This window comes from Natator depressus, chromosome 21 (genome assembly GCF_965152275.1).
Source record: "Natator depressus isolate rNatDep1 chromosome 21, rNatDep2.hap1, whole genome shotgun sequence".
In the NCBI taxonomy this organism is placed as follows: Eukaryota; Metazoa; Chordata; order Testudines; family Cheloniidae; genus Natator; species Natator depressus.
Genome location: NC_134254.1, coordinates 6,027,461 through 6,044,135, shown reverse-complemented (window position 1 = coordinate 6,044,135; position 16,675 = coordinate 6,027,461). Strand labels below are relative to the sequence as shown.

The 16,675-nt window shown below is 42.2% G+C and overlaps 1 protein-coding gene across 3 annotated transcripts in view; it reads left to right on the top strand.

Moving 5' to 3' along the window:
* The window catches only part of SRGAP2 (SLIT-ROBO Rho GTPase activating protein 2), a 211,219-nt gene that overhangs the window by 149,433 nt on the left and 45,111 nt on the right, over positions 1–16,675 (top strand). For 2 of the 3 annotated variants that reach the window (XM_074936353.1, XM_074936355.1), the window contains 3 exons: positions 2,420–2,644; positions 5,475–5,576; positions 7,730–7,927. In XM_074936353.1, the coding sequence (XP_074792454.1) occupies positions 2,420–2,644; positions 5,475–5,576; positions 7,730–7,927 (525 nt within the window). The remainder of the gene's footprint in view (positions 1–2,419; positions 2,645–5,474; positions 5,577–7,729; positions 7,928–16,675) is intronic. The other variant, XM_074936354.1, reaches the window with a different exon arrangement.

Below are 16,675 nucleotides of genomic sequence, written 5' to 3'. Positions count from 1 at the left end.
TTTCTCTCAAAAAAGCCTGTGAACCACTAAGGCTGAAAAAGGAATGGAGTCGGGTTGTGTGAGTGGATGTGTCTGACAGCCTGCTTTTAGGGTGGCTTTGAAATCCTGGGAATAACCAGATTTCTGCTGTCTCAACAAGAGCTTGAGCTTTCCCTTTCCTTTTCCCTTGCATCCCACCCCAAAATAACACAAGCTCCCTCCATTTTCCTCTCCTCCCCCAAAAAAGAAACAAACTTGAGTTTTAAAACAGTTATTTTCCTCGACTTTGTATTCTGGGTTTGTTTAAAGGCTACTTGCTGGCAAAGGGTTAATCAGCTGTCGTGTTGAGAAATGAATTTGGATGAGCTATCATTAAATTCTTATAAAATATTGATTTCCTTGGAGAATGCTTCCATCAAACATTTATATAACCCAGAAAAGGCCAATGAGACTGACACACTTATAAATATGATATGCTGGACGCTTTAAAATGTTAGTGACAGAGAGGGCTGAAAAAGTTCTCTGCCACTAGCTTCTGTAAAGAAAAGCTGAAAGAAGTTGCTGTCTTAATCTGATCTTCCTGGTTTCTCCTGGAGGTGGGCTATGAAATATTAAACCTTATTTCACTCTCCAATCTCATGAATGAATCCTTTTGACATAAGCTCAGCCCTCCTCTTAAATGCACATGTACCTTGGTGTAATTTGAAAAATGGGCACCAACACTGGAGATGAACTTGTCAGTGTGTCTAGGTTCTGTGGTAGATTGACCCACATTTTAAGCAAAATGAGCATCAGTCTCTGTAAACAGTCTGAGCAGATCCTCCTCATGGGACTGTTGGTCCAGCTGAATCTGACATCTCTCAAATTTTGCTGCATGGGACATGGAATTTTAATGTGCCTGAAGAGCAGCAATAGCTTGAATGGCTCTTCACCAGAGAGTGTCCCCGCACGTGCAAATTCTCCATCCACCAGCTTTTGTTTTCGTTCTTGGGGTTTTTGTTCTTCCTGATTGAATTTAATGTCCTTTAATTCTCTGTCTCCAGTTAAGCCAGCGACTGCTGTTCCTTTACAAGAGCTCCACACCTGCTACAGTCCATTGGCACAATACCCGGGCATGTAGTAGCTTTCTGTGGCAGAAGTCTTGTAAAAAGCAGGGGAGGGGCAGGGTCTGGGTGTCTTTTTCTCTTTTTGAAGGCATTTACTTAAAATAGGACAATGATGAGACCCAAATGATGGAGGAGGAGGAGATGCTGTGATTTTTGCTTACAGAGCAGCATAGCAATCAAGCAGATGGGCTCTTGCTTGTTGGATATTATCCTCGCATATTTAATCTCACTTGCGGTTCCTGGAAGATGGACATTTCTCTAGCTCTATTTATTAGATATCTGTAAAATTCAGGCTTTCTGATCAAGTAATGAAAAGAGCGTCTCTTCTTTTTGAAATATTAGGAGTTGGCTGTGGAAGCTGGGTGCAGATGAGGCTGCCTGATTGGCTTTCAGTGACGTCATGCTAATGTTAGTAATATCCAGTAAATGCTTGACTATGACCTTTTTACCTGAAGTTTTTGTTCACTTTGTCTCACCCTAGCAATGAAACCATCCCAGCCATGCATTTTGAGGGGCACTGTTCCCCTTCTAGCACAGCAGAAGTCATTTGGCCTTTGTCTCATAGTTACCCAGGGTAAGCTTATGACGGCCAGAAATGCGACAAATTGGTCCTCTGAGCCAGGTGGCACTTAGATGTGGTGTTACCCTCTTATTTGCCCAGGTGTTGATTTGAGCAGCTAAATGCAAAATTTGGACGTCCTCTATCTATGAAAACTGGGCTTTCTGGAACTGTTAGGAATACCTCTGTGGAAAGCATATTAAGATGAGCCCCTGAAAGTAGCAGTTGTAATGTGTGTCCTGATCAGTTGTCTGGATGCTCAGCTGACACCAGCCTATCGCTCCTCCAAGATCAATGTGAAAAATAGTGCTCAGTACGGTTAGAATACTTGCATAGAGTGCCCTTTGTCCAAGGATTTTAGACTGCTTCCAGTAGCAGCCACTTGGCTCTGTGAGCTAGGTAAGGGATATATATGAATCCACTACTGAAATCCTCCATTTCTTAACAGCACACAGCGACACTCCATCACAATTTAGGAGAGTCAATGAGGGCTAATGTATCCAGTTGAAACTGTAGGGGGATGTTAGGGAGGCAGTCTGTAATACCCGAGTTGGAATTTATTGACTGTCTTGTGTTTAACAGCACTCCTCTTTCTTAGAGATCTCATGATCCATTGTGTATCAGTGGTCAAGACCTCTGCTTTGGGTGTGAGATAAGTGTCCATCATAAGAGTACCACTTAGTACCCATGATTTGCTATCTGCTATGCTTGTCCCTACCCAGGGACCATTTAGTTTTAGCTTTTTTATTCACATGGCATGGTGTCTGTTTTCCAGCAGTGCTGTGACCTGGGATACCATGCCAGCCTCAACAGAGCTCTCAGGACATTCCTGTCTGCAGAGCTGAACTTGGAACAGTCAAAGCACGAGGGCCTGGATGCCATTGAGAATGCAGTGGAGAACTTGGATGCCAACAGTGACAAGCAGCGCCTCATGGAGATGTACAACAACGTCTTCTGCCCGCCCATGAAGTTTGAGTTTCAGCCCCACATGGGTGACATGGTCAGTTTATCTGCCTCTGCTCCAGCTCTGTAAACATGCACAGAAATCTCTATCCTGCTGAGTTACATTGAAAGGATTAGATCTATAGTAAACCACAACTTCCCTGCTGTTTGGAGCTCAGGAGTGTGTACTGTGGGTGGGTCACTGGGCTGGAGTTCAAGTGTGGAAGAATGGCCTTGAGACTGTATTTTTACAGGACAGTGTTGGCTAGGTAGGTAAGTGACAAGGATTGCAACCTCTCTGTGTAGTCCTATATGTAGATGGGAGGGAAAACTGCTAGACAGGATGAGATGGGGACAATGCGACTTCCATAAGCAGCTTCTTCAGCTATCCATACACTGCACTTAGGGCAGCCTTTTCAAAAAGGCCACCTGTTTGATTCCCACCTAGGAGTTGAGGGGGAGGCCTTGGAAAAGGGACGCAGTAGGAAAATATAAGCTGTGGCATAGATTTCTGTAGACTGCAATTGACTCATTTTGAGTAAGAAACCAACTGAAGATGAAAACACCCAAATAGCTGTGATCCTAAAGATGGAGAAACACCATTGTTCCCTTTCCATTCATGCATTTTCTACGTATCCAGACTTTGTAAAATTTACCAAGCATGTCAAGGAGACTGCTGAGACAAGGACACTCAAATTAGAAGACTGAAGAAACATCTGAAGGATTTAATCATCCCATACAGAGCCTAGCTCTGCTTCTGCAGCCACGTTGCCCTCAGCTGTTTGCACAGACACACCACTGTTCTGAGTCAGAGTCCTTGCTGATCTGATGGATAGGTAGCATGGGTTAAAAGATACGGGCAGCATAGGTCAAACAAGGCATGTTGTCTCCAGACAATGAGTTTGTTTTAGGTTGTGGGGTTAGTTTTTTTTTTCAGATCAGTCCTAAATCTGCCACAGCATATAGCTCCCACCAAAGTCATCAAGTCAGTTATCATGTATTAGAGAGAGTGGTGCCAGAGCATCCTATGCAAAAGTCGGAAGCGCTAACTCTTTTAAAAGGAGCAGTACTTTGTCTGTTCTTGTCTCTTGTGTTTTGTAATAGGGACATCCTAAATAACTTCTGTCCAGTGAACATCACTTGAAGCACTTTCTGAATCCACCTTACTCCCAGTCTTGCCTTACTATAAAACTTCACTTCCATTTGTTGGCACTCATTTCATGTGCCATGCCAGCATCCTGTGTCCACTTAGAGCTGCAGCCTAGCATAGTCAAGCCCCGATGCGTAAATTGGTGCTTTCCAGTTACATAGATTTGTGGAGGGTGCAACAAGAGAGTGCAGAGAGATCAACTTGAAATATTAACTCGATCACTTTCTCTCCCCTCTGACACCCCATTCCTAAGACTGAATTGCAGAGCTCTTGCTTGCTAACACTCCAGTGGAGGAACACTGTACATTTTATATATAGCCCCTTTTTATTAGTGGAGCTAACTGGAAGAAAATCTACACTGCAGAAAGAAGCCAATATTCAGAGAAATTAACCTTTGCTACCTAAACTGATTCCTAGAGCCCTGCCACTGCCTGAAGAAAAACAGAAAGACAAGCAATTTAATATGCAGTTTTATGAGGCATTTGACTGTGTAGTCCTGGAGCACAAGTGGTTTGTGGTGCTTCACACGTTTTATGGTGACACAAGGTAGTCAAAGGATTTTCATTTTTGGAAATGAAAATGTATTGCTTGACAGCTTTATCCATTGTGTCTGTGTATCTGGGAGCCATGTTTAGGAGCCAAACTGAAGCCAGCTCACAAATCTAAATGGGACTTCGGTCAGTTGGCTGGATGTCTACATTATCCTAGCAAACATGAGGAAAGGCTAGAGAGGTGCTCCCTGATGGCCAGTGTGCTCTTTCATTCCTAGACATACAGATGCAGCTTACGGCTGTCTTTCTTCTTAAGTGATGGAATGGACAGCAGGGAACATGTGAAAACCCTGAGTTGGAAAGTGGCCTTTTTATCCCATACTCATACACAGATTAGTGTCCCTAGGATAGCAAAAAGGACTGCTCCCCACCCATCCAACTCGGTCCCACATCTTCATCCCCCTCAACATATCCCTAGTCATAAGACTTGACTGTGTCTGTGTTGTGTCTGTGGGAAGGTTTGTATTGCTCTCCTAGGATTGTTGGGGTGGTTCTCGTATGCATGAGATTTACTTTTTATACATGTGTGTAGCTCGGTTGGCACCCTGAGCCCTAACAGACTGTAGCTTGCTGCCATGATCTCAGCAGTTGGCTCTTACCCCAGAGCACAGCTACTGTGTGCTGCAAAACGTGAGCATTCTCACCAGTACTGAGAGCCCAGCGCTTAGTATGTAAAAGCTGCTTGCCTTGCTGTCCCGTAGCAAACAGGCGTAATCCTTCCTGTAGCCGTGGGGCATAACAGACAGCCCAAGTGGACAAGCCAAGCTTGCTTTTTCCCTTCACAAACTACTTGACTTGTTAGACCGAATGTTTCCCTGCCATAAAATGACATAAATCACATTGAGGTCATTGGGTTCTGTTCTGCCTGTGGTCTCTAGTGCAAGTCAGATGTTTCAGGATTAACTCATTGAAAGTGACTCTTGTTTCTCTTACTCAGTTCTTCCTTGTCTTTTTTTTTTTTTTTTTTTTTTCCCCTCCTATTTTGTTTGACTTTAGGGGCAGGGGATTATAATTCAGTAAAACATGAGGCTTAGCTTTGATTTGTTTTGGCTTAAGTTCAGAGACTTCTCAAGCACTAAAACTATCACTGTCATTGGTTTGTTTGTTTAGTACCCTAACACAATAATTATGATTTTCTTGGGTATTGAATGTCCTGTGACTCTATCAAGGGGGCTTCTTTTTTGCAGGTGTCACAGCTGTGTGCCCAGCAGCCAGTCCAGAGTGAGTTGGTGCAGCGATGTCAGCAGTTGCAGTCTAGATTATCTACGCTCAAGATTGAAAACGAAGAGGTGAGCTAACAAACAAACCAAAAAAACGCTTGCAGCCTTGGCAGTATTAGAATCTTCACACAGCCCAGGGACAAGGGAGTACCCCATCTCAATAAGCCTGTTTGCGCTGACCTGTGTAGGAAGATGTGGAAGGAGGGCAGCAGAGGACTTCGGGGTCTTAGTCTGTATCCCTGACTTTCCTTCCCAGCAGCTTTGCATGGGGCAGAAATTTCTAAGACAAATCCAGTGTTATCCTTTTTCCCAATCTGAATCGCTAGGCGTGGCCACCTCTCAGGAAGCAAAGATCAATGATCTCTCATGTCTTAAAAATAATAAACCTCAGGCAAGTCCTAATTTTTGTTTCATTTGAGTGTTTAGCTCTCATATAAACAATAGAATCTGATTTAATACAGTTCTTTCTTCTCGTGGTTTATAAAACAAACCTATATTACAAATTTATCACTTATAGCTACTGTTCAACATGTTGCTTTGTATTCATCCTAGTTTTACTAATTGCTGGCAGGTACTGGAATATTTCTCCCCTGTGAAACAAAAGAGATGCTAGTCTATACTGGAGAATGTTTTAGCTCTTTTCTATAAATATAGACACATTAGTTTTTGTTTTTCAAGTCTCAATCCCTTGTTTGTTTGTCTGGCAACAGAAGTCTTTACAAATGTGTTTAAAATCTGTGCATAGATTAAAAACGGACAAATAAGATTGCACATCTGTACTTACGCATTAGTGGGTTTTTTAATTTGTATTATTTTAAGGTTGCAATCTAAACAATAAAATACTAGAGATTAAATTGTTTACGTGGCAGTTACTAGATTTTTGTGTGTAATATTGATACTATCCTCTTAATAAGAAAGAGAAATGCTGATACTTGAAATAACTATTTTCAGTTACTTAAAAAAACTAGAAACTGTAGTCAGGTATTACTTTATGATATTCAGGTCCATCTCCTGTTCCATTTGGGTACAGATGGCGAGGGGTGGACAGGGATTAAGTAATGTTACTAAGCTGATTTTGCTGTGGAAGAACACCCACATCAGGTTGCAGTGCTTGTGATCAATAAGTCACATACCTTAATGTCGGATTCTCTGCATGAAGTATATCTTTTCTCCTTCCATTGTCGGTTATTTCAGACAATGACGCTTAAATGCCTGCAGATGGGAAATGGGTTTGTATGAAAAAACTGGAGGCAGAGTGAGATTCTTTCAGTCCTTACTGCGGGGTGTTTGCGGGGAATTGGTTAAATTTGTCGTGCCTGTGCAGAAGGGTGGGTTTTGGTACCTGTTGTAAATAGCAATTCGGCTCTTGCCAAGATGGGTAGCTACACATTGGCACCTACTCCTTCACTGCCTGAGGTCTGTTTGCTCACTGTGCACAGATGTAGATGACAGTGCGAAGTGCAAGGCAGGGGAGAATCAAACAGTGGGTTTTTGAAGATAAGGTGGATCTCTTTCGAAAAGGAGAGAGGGGGAAATCAGCCTTTGAATCGTATCGGCACAGTGAGGCGCTCCGCCTCTTCCCTTCTCCTTCCTTCCCTTCCTAACCCCAAGCGTTCATCCCATCAAGGTTTAGTATCCTTCGCAGTCTCGTGACCTGAAAGGATTAAATGAATGGCATTGCCTGGGGAGCCCCTCAGAATATCCAGTGCACACCTCCAACCCCCCTGGAATTTATCATCCTGTTTGTGCGGTCCCTTGATAGCCCCAAGCAAGGAAGACACCTTCAGTAAAAGACTTAGCAAATTGCAGGGAGGTCTTACTTTAATGCAGTGTTTTTGTTATGAAGCCCGGTAGATTTAGCCCGGGAATAAAATGATTATGAGCATTGCACCATTTCCCCCCCAACACATCACTTTGCTATTTGGGTAGATTCCCCTCTTTCCCCCGCACTCGGACACTGGAATAATACTTTCCTTACTGCAGGGTTTGTACAGCATACAGCAGTGCAGATTTATTTTGCTGCTAGCCGGTTGTTTACGTGGACTGTGCTCTGTTAATTAGCAGAGCTTGTACTGTGGTTACGGCCCATAGGACTCAAAGGCAGTCATAGCAGTTTATTAATAAAATGTTCTGGGACACTGATCCCCTGTTTTTTCACCTGCTGCTTCTCATCTTTTATTTATTTTTATTTTAACGCCTTTTTGTCCTTTTTGCTGAGGCAGGTTAAGAAAACTATGGAAGCCACACTGCAGACAATCCAAGACATAGTCACAATTGAGGACTTTGATGTCTCTGACTGCTTCCAGTACAGCAACTCCATGGAATCTGTCAAATCCACAGTCTCTGAAACTTTCATGAGCAAGCCAAGCATTGCCAAGAGACGGGCCAATCAGCAGGAGACCGAGCAGTTCTACTTCACGGTAAGGGATCTGACTTGCAAGGTGTTCACGATGACAAGAAGCTCTTAGGAACATTTGAGCTGCTGCTGCATTCATTGCCCCCTTACAGACACCCATGTCTGTATTCTTGTTCTCCTGAGTTTTCCTGTTTAATCTCCAGGGACAACTTTAATTTTTAGAGGAAGCCATTTGAATCCACTTCTTAGAAATGTTTGATAGCTCTTCCTGAAACTGAGATCTGCTAATTACCAGGATTACATGTCATAGAGGAAATTAAAATGGAACAGAGAGCCCTGGGTTAGTCTTAGTTTGAAAGAACTTAAAGGGACAGTATTTTAATTCTTAAATTTGATATCACAAGCGTAACGAGTTGAGCTATACTTGTGCCTTCCCCCAGTAGCTAAACTCTGATAACTTTGTTTTACTTGTTACTAATACAGAAAATGCCACTGTGGCTCAGCTGTACTCTTTACTCAATGCCAGCATCATACTGTAGCAGTGGTTCCCAAACTTTTCAGCTTCATGCCCCCTTTTTAATTTTCGAGAAACCCTCATGCCCCCCACCTCTCCTTTACAATAATCCAACCCCCCCCCCCCGCTCCTTGTCTCCTGACTGCCCCGACCCCTATCCACCCCTCCACCCCCTGACAGGCCCCCTGGGACTCCCACGCCTATCCAACCCCCACCCCATCTCCTGACGGCCCCCCCCCCCGAACCTCTACCCCATCCAACCACTCTCTGTCCCCTTACTGCCCCCCCCCCGGGGACCTCCTGCCCCTTATCCAACCCCTCCGCTCCCCGCCCCCTTACCAGGCCTCTCAGAGTGGCAGGACTGGCTTATTGGAAAACCTGGGAGGTGGGTGGGCACAAGGTGTGCTGCCCGTGTGGCGGCGTGGCTGTGGGGGAGGGTGGACAGGAAGGGGAGGGGTTGGGGGCGAGCCTCCCCCGGCCAGGAGCTCAAGGACCGGGCAGCCTCGTGCCCCCCTTGGAATTTCTTCATGCCCCCCAGTTTGGGAACCAATGTACTATAGGCTCCAGTCCAGTAGCAGGTGGACAGAGAGCACCCAATGGAGGCCCACAGGGTCATGGAAGGCCTGCGTCCTGCAGTTGCAGGATCAGGTCATTAGATCCATAATCAGGGACTTGCACTGTTCCTAATAAAACGATCTACTGTAGAGTCATGAGAAGGGAAAACTGGAGTACATCCCTGTTTTTAATGTTGGTCTTCCAAAAAGTTCCTGGTTTATTCTTGTTGCAGCCAGGGCTGGGTTTGTTAGTTTAAAAGCAAAATTTCACAATTTGTTTTTAATGCCTTTTTTTTTTTTTTTTTTTTTTAAATCTAAGTACTTTGTCCACTGAATAGAATTTAGCGTTTGGATTATAATATGTCCAGGTGGGTAAAATCTGGTGTCTCTCTCATATCTGCCTACAGTGGAGCTGAAGGGACAGATCTTAAAATTGTGAAGGGAATTTACCCAAGTGTGTTCACAGATTTGGTCTTGAGGGAAAACGTAGGTCACTTAGAGTAAAAATTCCAAGTTCCTTCTAGATTTACTACGTTTCAGACCAGCATGTTTTTTTTCCCGAGTTGTGATCACGTATGTTGAGCTGTTGCATCATTTAATATTGTCAAAATCTATTCTTCCAAAAAGCAGATGAAAACCAACCTTGTAAAATTCATTACTCTGACCCCTTTTGAGAACCGATTGCTATATTTAAAGCTTTCCTAGTCCTCTTATGAGAATGGTGTTGCTTATTAAAACTCTGAAGTTCTGTGCAAATTACATTGGCTGACAGGCTGGTTTTTGTCAGGTCTTGTCTGGTAGTAAACTCTCCGATAAACCTATCATCCCTCAGACAAGCACTCAAAATGCTTAAAAATAATGCATTAAATTTAAAAGTATTCTTCTTCTAAAATGAAGCTGGCAGTTAGCAAAAAGTGGGCAGGTGAATTGATACAATTAAGAAGCAATTGACTAGCCTGCTTGTGATTATGGAACGAGAAAAATTGTATCTTAAATTGAATTTCAGGTATTCCCTCTAGAGAGAGCAGATGCTGTATGTGCAAATATGCACTTGCACATAGGGTTAGTTTACTATGATTTTATCTGTATACGGGACTTTTCCATTTCTCAGGGTTAATATCCTGCTCCCATGCAGCCAGACCAGTGTAGTCCCAGAAGGATTGTAGAGCTGTCTCCGAGAAATGAAGGTGCTATTTATCATGTCATATGCAACCATGATAAAATAACTCGGAACTGAATGAGGCTGATGTATGAAGGACCCTGTAAACAGTCAAATCAGATACTTTATTATTGTGTTCTTTTATCAGACAGACTTATAAATATCCTTAAGAATTCCAGACTTTGAATCTGTAAAGATGAGTTGTTTCCTTATACATAGAAATGAGCTGATGAGCATTAATGAGAACTAGGACAAAGCCATGGTAAATGCAGTATTGTTAGGCGAGAGAGAGAGAACCAAAATACACAGACCTTTTAAGGTACAGAACAGATCCGTGTAAAGGAAAGACACCTATCTCCTCTCATTTCATATACTTCTGTATTGCAGATCAAATCTGATATATACACATACACTGTGTGTGTCTGTGTCTGTGTGCGCACGCACGTAAACATATACACACGCACACATGCACAGAAGCTTCTTGGAAGATAACAGGAAACAACTTTAAGTATCAACATAACCCTTGGTTCCAAATCAGTATTTACATACCATGCTGTTTGCTTTTGAACTTTTCAGCATTCATATACTGTGGTGGTAGGTCCAATATGTAAGAGGGATTGCATTCAGAAAAACGAGTTTAAATTTAGTTTGCGAAGGATAGGAAGGAGAATGACTTAGCATTCCCATCTGTAAAATGGGGAATAATTTTGGCTTTATAGTTAAAATAGTTTTAAAAATAATATTAAGCAACACTACAATGCTTGCTCTCTTCAAAGTGCTCTACAAAAATGAATTTAATAAAATTTGACAAATCTCATGACATGAGTATTGATAATTTCATCGATAATTAATTTTATGGAAATGTCGCGCTGCTTCTGTCAATGTACCACTCTTTCCCTTTTAATCACTACCATTAGCACAGTGGTGAGGTGCTCTGATTTACTCATTGCATTCTGGGAACATCGCTCATTGTCCTGATTGCATCCACTTTGATGTTGTTTTTAAAAAATAAAAATAACAAAATAACACGGCTCTGCCCAGATTTGAGAAGGAGCAAGGATATGGGACAGAAACTATTTCCATGTAGTCTCGAAAGGAAGATGTACTCTAGATGACACTTCGCTCTATTATGCATTTCACCTGACAGCTGCTTCCTGCTGGAGGAATTTAAACGGGTTCAGGTTGGGGGAGGGTATTAAAGGTGCGTAGATGTGGGGCAGACAGCCATTGCAATGCATATGCCGTCACTAGTGGTCATATCCTCCTTTCTGAGGTCTTTGCAATATGGAAATTGTATTGACTGCCCGTCTGTCTTTGTCCTCTTGTGTCTGATTGTACTTAGATTAAATCCAGGCCAGAAATTAAATAATGTGGCATTCAGGAATACTTTAGTGGTGTTTGTTTTTGGTGTTTGTATTAAGTTTGAAACAGAATGCTGCTGGATCTTCATTATTCATCAAGAAAAACCTGCAGTTTTGATTTTAAATGGACGTCCTTTTTATTTTGTGTGTGCTCCTGGGAGGTGGCCGGCTCCGGAAGGTTGGATTTATTGTAGTATGAAGAGGATATGAAATACCAGTAGTCAGTAGGAACCATTGTTTTCCTTGTAGCAGCAATAGGATGAACTTTGCATTGGGCTCAGTGTTCCTAAGGTGCCAGAAGTACTCCTTTTCTTTTGAGTGTTCCTAATGTAACTCACAGAGACCCCTCACAGCCTGAGAGACCAGAAAAAAGGTCAGAGAAACGCATAATGGTATTTGTCTGGAACCCTGAGTGTTTGATAAGCTCTATATACAGGAATCTCTTTTCTCTCCTCGGAAGTGTGGCCACTTCTGAAATAAAATAAGGCAGTTCAGAATTGCATCATGCAAATTTAGGGTAGTATGTGACATTCATCACTTTCTATCCTCAATAGTGATGTGTGAAATTGCAAGGGGAAATTTTCAGGTAGCATTGTAGAAATTCTGCTTTAGCCATGAGGCTGGAGCTAAACCCCACCTCGTTTACTCATAAGTTAGTTTAATGACCTCAGCTGGCCAGGAGATGAGCTTTGTTTCCTTCATGAGATGGCACCTCCAGTGTCGCATACGGGGCACCTTGGGTTTTACAGAAATAGCCATCAGGTACAGGCCACCTTCAGCTCTGCTTTGATTGCATGCCTTAGATAGTATGGCTGTTTTTAAAGCTGGTCTTTCAGCTTGTGGCCTGTCACAGGTAACAGTCTGGGGTAGGTGTTCTCTGAGTAGATTGCAAGGCTATTTAAAAAATAAATCCAATACAGTTGCTACTTGTGAGTGGTCCACCTTCCTTCCCCTCCTCTCTCTTGGAAGGCAGTTGGATTTCTGCCAGAGCTGCCCTGTGGCATGTCTCCAGTGAATATGACATTCCAATAAGGGCATACAAAAATGGTATTTTGGGAGAAGGTTCTGTAGCATAATGGAGCACCCCGAAGGGGAGAGGGGATTTTTCTCATGTAATTCTAATACATAATCATTGAAATTATGCATGGTGTTAACTGTCTTCCATCCTGCAGTTGGTTAATGCTAATAGGCAATAGCAAATATCCTCAGTGGCCAATGATGAGACACTAGGTGGGGAGGGCTCTGAGTTACTACGGAGAACTCTTTCTCTGGTGTCGGGCTGTTGGGTCTTGTCGAAATGCTCAGGTCTACTGACTGCCTTATTTGGGGTCACGAAGGAATTTTCTCCCCGGGCACATTGGCAGAGAGACTGGGTTTTTTTAGCCTTCTCCACAGCATGGGGCACGGGTCACTTGAGGTTTAAACTAGTGTAAACGGTGGATTCTTTGTAACTTGAAGTCTTTAACTCATCATTTGAGGACTTCAGGAACTTAGCCAGAGGTTATGGATCTATTACAAGTGCAATGAGAACTAGGACAAAGCCATGGTGGATGCAGCACTGTTAGAGGAGAGGGAGAACCAAAATACACATGGGTCTGTTCTGTACCTTAAAATGTCCATCTCCTCTCATTTCATATACTTCAGATATATGTGGGGGGTGTGTGTGTGTGTATATACGTAGTGTGATGGTCCCTTCTGGCCTTAAAGTCTGAGAGTCTATGTGCAGCCCCTCAGGCCCAAGGATTCATGGTCAAATGGGATCCAGGAGGGGAATCTTGTACCTCATTATCAAATGGTTATTTGTTTTAATGGGATCTTGACTGACAGCAGGAAGTAAACCACTGATCTATGACCAGTCCTGCAACAAAAGGTTTCTCTAATCACTGCACAGCCTAGCCAAGGAATGCTTTGGCATCTTGTTCTTCCACATCTCAGGGTGAGGTGCACTGACTTTACAGACAGACTGAATCTTCATTTTGGTTTTCAATTTCTCATTATTTTTAAGTCTTTTTTTTTCCAAGTTATGCTGATGTCTCAAGGGAGATGTTTCTTAAAATCCATTAGTTAGAGGGTTTCTTATATTATTGATTTTCAGGAGTTTCTCAATCCCTTTGACCAGTGTTTTGTGTGGTGTGTGTGTGTTTGGTAACTGGAGATACTCATGCAAACAGTGTTTGTCTATTGGAAAGTCATGAACTTGTACTGCTGATTTAATGGTGTAATGTGATGGTAGTATCATAATTAGCTGGTATGAAGAATGCTGATATCAGATGTTTAAGAGCCTGGCGTTAAGTAGGGAATAAGCAGAAGACCAGATAGAACTTGAGAAAAACACAGATCCTATTTTCATGCAAATAACCATCCGTGTTGCTTATCCACCTTGGTATTTAATATCCCTAGCTGAATAATAAACAGGATAACGAGAAGAAAATTGCATGTTAAAGCAGAATTGTGTCTAATGAGGATATTTATCAATTTTGCCATTAGGCGTCAGTGATTCTTGAATACTATCTGTACCTTCCCACAAATGGCATCCTTTTACATTCTTCGTCAATATGCCAAGAGATGCAGCCAAGACATACAATAGTGCAGTTCCATCAAGGTGGTTCATAAACCATGAGACAGTAACTGAAGCACTGTGTCACAAGAACAAAGATGAAACTTCCTTACACGCTTCAGTTTTATATTATGGCATTAAAACATCTGCTTGATTTGTTGATTTTTCTTTGTGGTCCACATGCCAAAAAATTTGTACACATTTCCAGTGTTCTGCCTAACTGGAAGGAATAGAACTGTCACTTCAGGTGTGGGGGAATGGCTGGCTTAATGGATTGGTAATGGGGGAGAATATACCACAGCCATGTCACTGGTTCTGCGCTCATCCAGAAAGATGGTAGTTAAAAATCTGTGGCTCTTAGGTGCTTTCGTTTCAGCTCCCAGTGGACGTGCAAACCACCCCACACAACGGATTAGCCCTCTTGTTGTCTCTCTCAGCCTAGCGCCCGAGAAGCGAAGGGGTCATGGAGGCTGAATGGCCCTTACACCTAGAGGTGGTCCCTCCCTGAGGGGAACGGCATCTTGACAGGCCAGTGTGAACAAACGTTGACTTGCCGTTGTCCTTTGTGTACTTGGTCCATGGAAAAACAGGAGTTCAGTATGTAGGGCTGCCAATCCGGTATCTCTTCACAGAACAAAACGTACAGTTGTTCTTTAAGATGTGGGATAAGGGGAGGGGGAAGCAAACTAGTAATCCTGGTGGAAAATTTTGAATTCACTCTATTTTTTTCTTCAAATATACAGCTTAGTTCCTTGCTGTAAATTGAAATGTAAAAAGCCTCTGATCCAACTCCCCTCGCCCCACCTCACAATAATAATAATAATAATAATAATAATAAATAATGATATAATAAAATGATTGGACAAAGGAAAACTCCTGCATTTGGCTTTTGGCCTGAACAACAATGAAAATCCAGATTCTATTGGGCATTCATTATAATGATGTCAAAAGGTTCCAGGAGATAGTGAATGCATAAGTAAAGCAAGAACGACATAGTCTTACTCTTTGTCCATGCTTCAGAAAGAAGCTTAGGTCTCTGGGGAAGCAAGTTTATTTGTGGATCTTCAAACTTTTGATTTACCCATTGTTGGCCATATCTTGCCATGTTTTGAGCCTATTCAGCTCTCCTTGACTTCTCTGAGTTGTGGGAGCTCAGCACCTTTCAGAATCAGACTTCTCTCCCCATCCCAACTCCCTGGAGCATGAAATGCAATACCATTTGGCTGTTTCATATGAGGTACGCAGAGACAAAGCCCCAACCTGGATGTCTGTCAAACTTGAGTGAAATTGTCTAGATCTGAATAGATTATAGAAATGATTAGAGTGCAAGCAGCATTATAGAAATAGACTGTAGAATAGATTATAGAAATGATTAGAGTGCAAGCAGCATTATAGAAATAGACTGTAGAATAGATTATAGAAATGATTAGAATGCAAGCAGCAGCCTATGCTTGGAATAGATTTGGACAGATTCTGGGAGGAAATCTCCAGTCAGCACTAAACTTTGGTACAAGGTTCTTTTGAAGATTCTGAAATGTTTGATTCACTTAAATTTTTTATTTATTTTGCCATTCACTTCCATGCTTCCTGCTTTCATCCAGGACCAAAACTGTTGATGTACCAGCCCGCAACAAAGCCGTAAATGCTGCGAATCTCCCAAGAGACTTAGTTTTGATGAAATTCCTACTCCAGTTCAGACTCAGGAGCAGCATCCTGATATTTGGCCACTAATTAAAACCAAATGCCAATCTCCTTTGTGACTGACTTGTCTCTAGAAACTAACAGTCATCAGACCCACAACTTGGTGCTTCCGGGCACCTAAATAGTTTTATTTTCCCTTGATACAATAAGTGTATCTTGTTCCATGATTCTTCTCACCCTTTTAAATATATTTATAGCGTGCCCATTATTATGACCCACACAAGACCAACAGAGCACATAGCACTTTAAATTAAGACACCCTGTGTACTTCAAGGAGCTTATCGAAAGCTGACACTACATAGCTAGAGGTGAAAGACAGTAGATAGAAATGAAGTAAGATGAGAACTAGAGTTGGAATAATTCATCATCCTATGACATTGGCTTCACTTGAGCCTCGCTTGGTATTGGTTCCATTTTTTTAAATGTTGGTTGTTTAGAAACATTGTAGTGTATTATACGATGGTTGTGTTCATCACTAATATTTGAGCAAAAGATTATAAATGCTTATCCTGTTCCAACTGTAAACTTGACACTGATCTTCTGTACAGCACTCTGTACACTTGCAGCATGTTAGCAATGAAGAAAAATATATTGTTCTCCAGAATAAGGGATGAAATAGTTTATGAATCTCTTCTGAAGAGCTGGGAAAACCTAACTAGCTCAAGAGAAACACAAATAGAGAATGGTCTGTGATATTTTAGCTTTCGATGAGCAGAGCAAATGTCATCTTTGGGTTTTTTTCCTTTCCTTATTGTGTATCCAGAATAGAGGCAGATGCAGTATCTGAGGAGTAAAGTGGGGTGAGAGAGGTTAAGTGAGAGAATAAGCACAGTAGCAGCTTTTTAGTTTGTTAAAATAGATTGTTCATTCAGTTGTCGGTGACGTGATGAAAGTGCGTTTTGGTCCCTCTCTGTCTGGAGAGCAGGGTGTAAGACAGCCAGCTAGATGTCTCAGAAATGCCAAGCA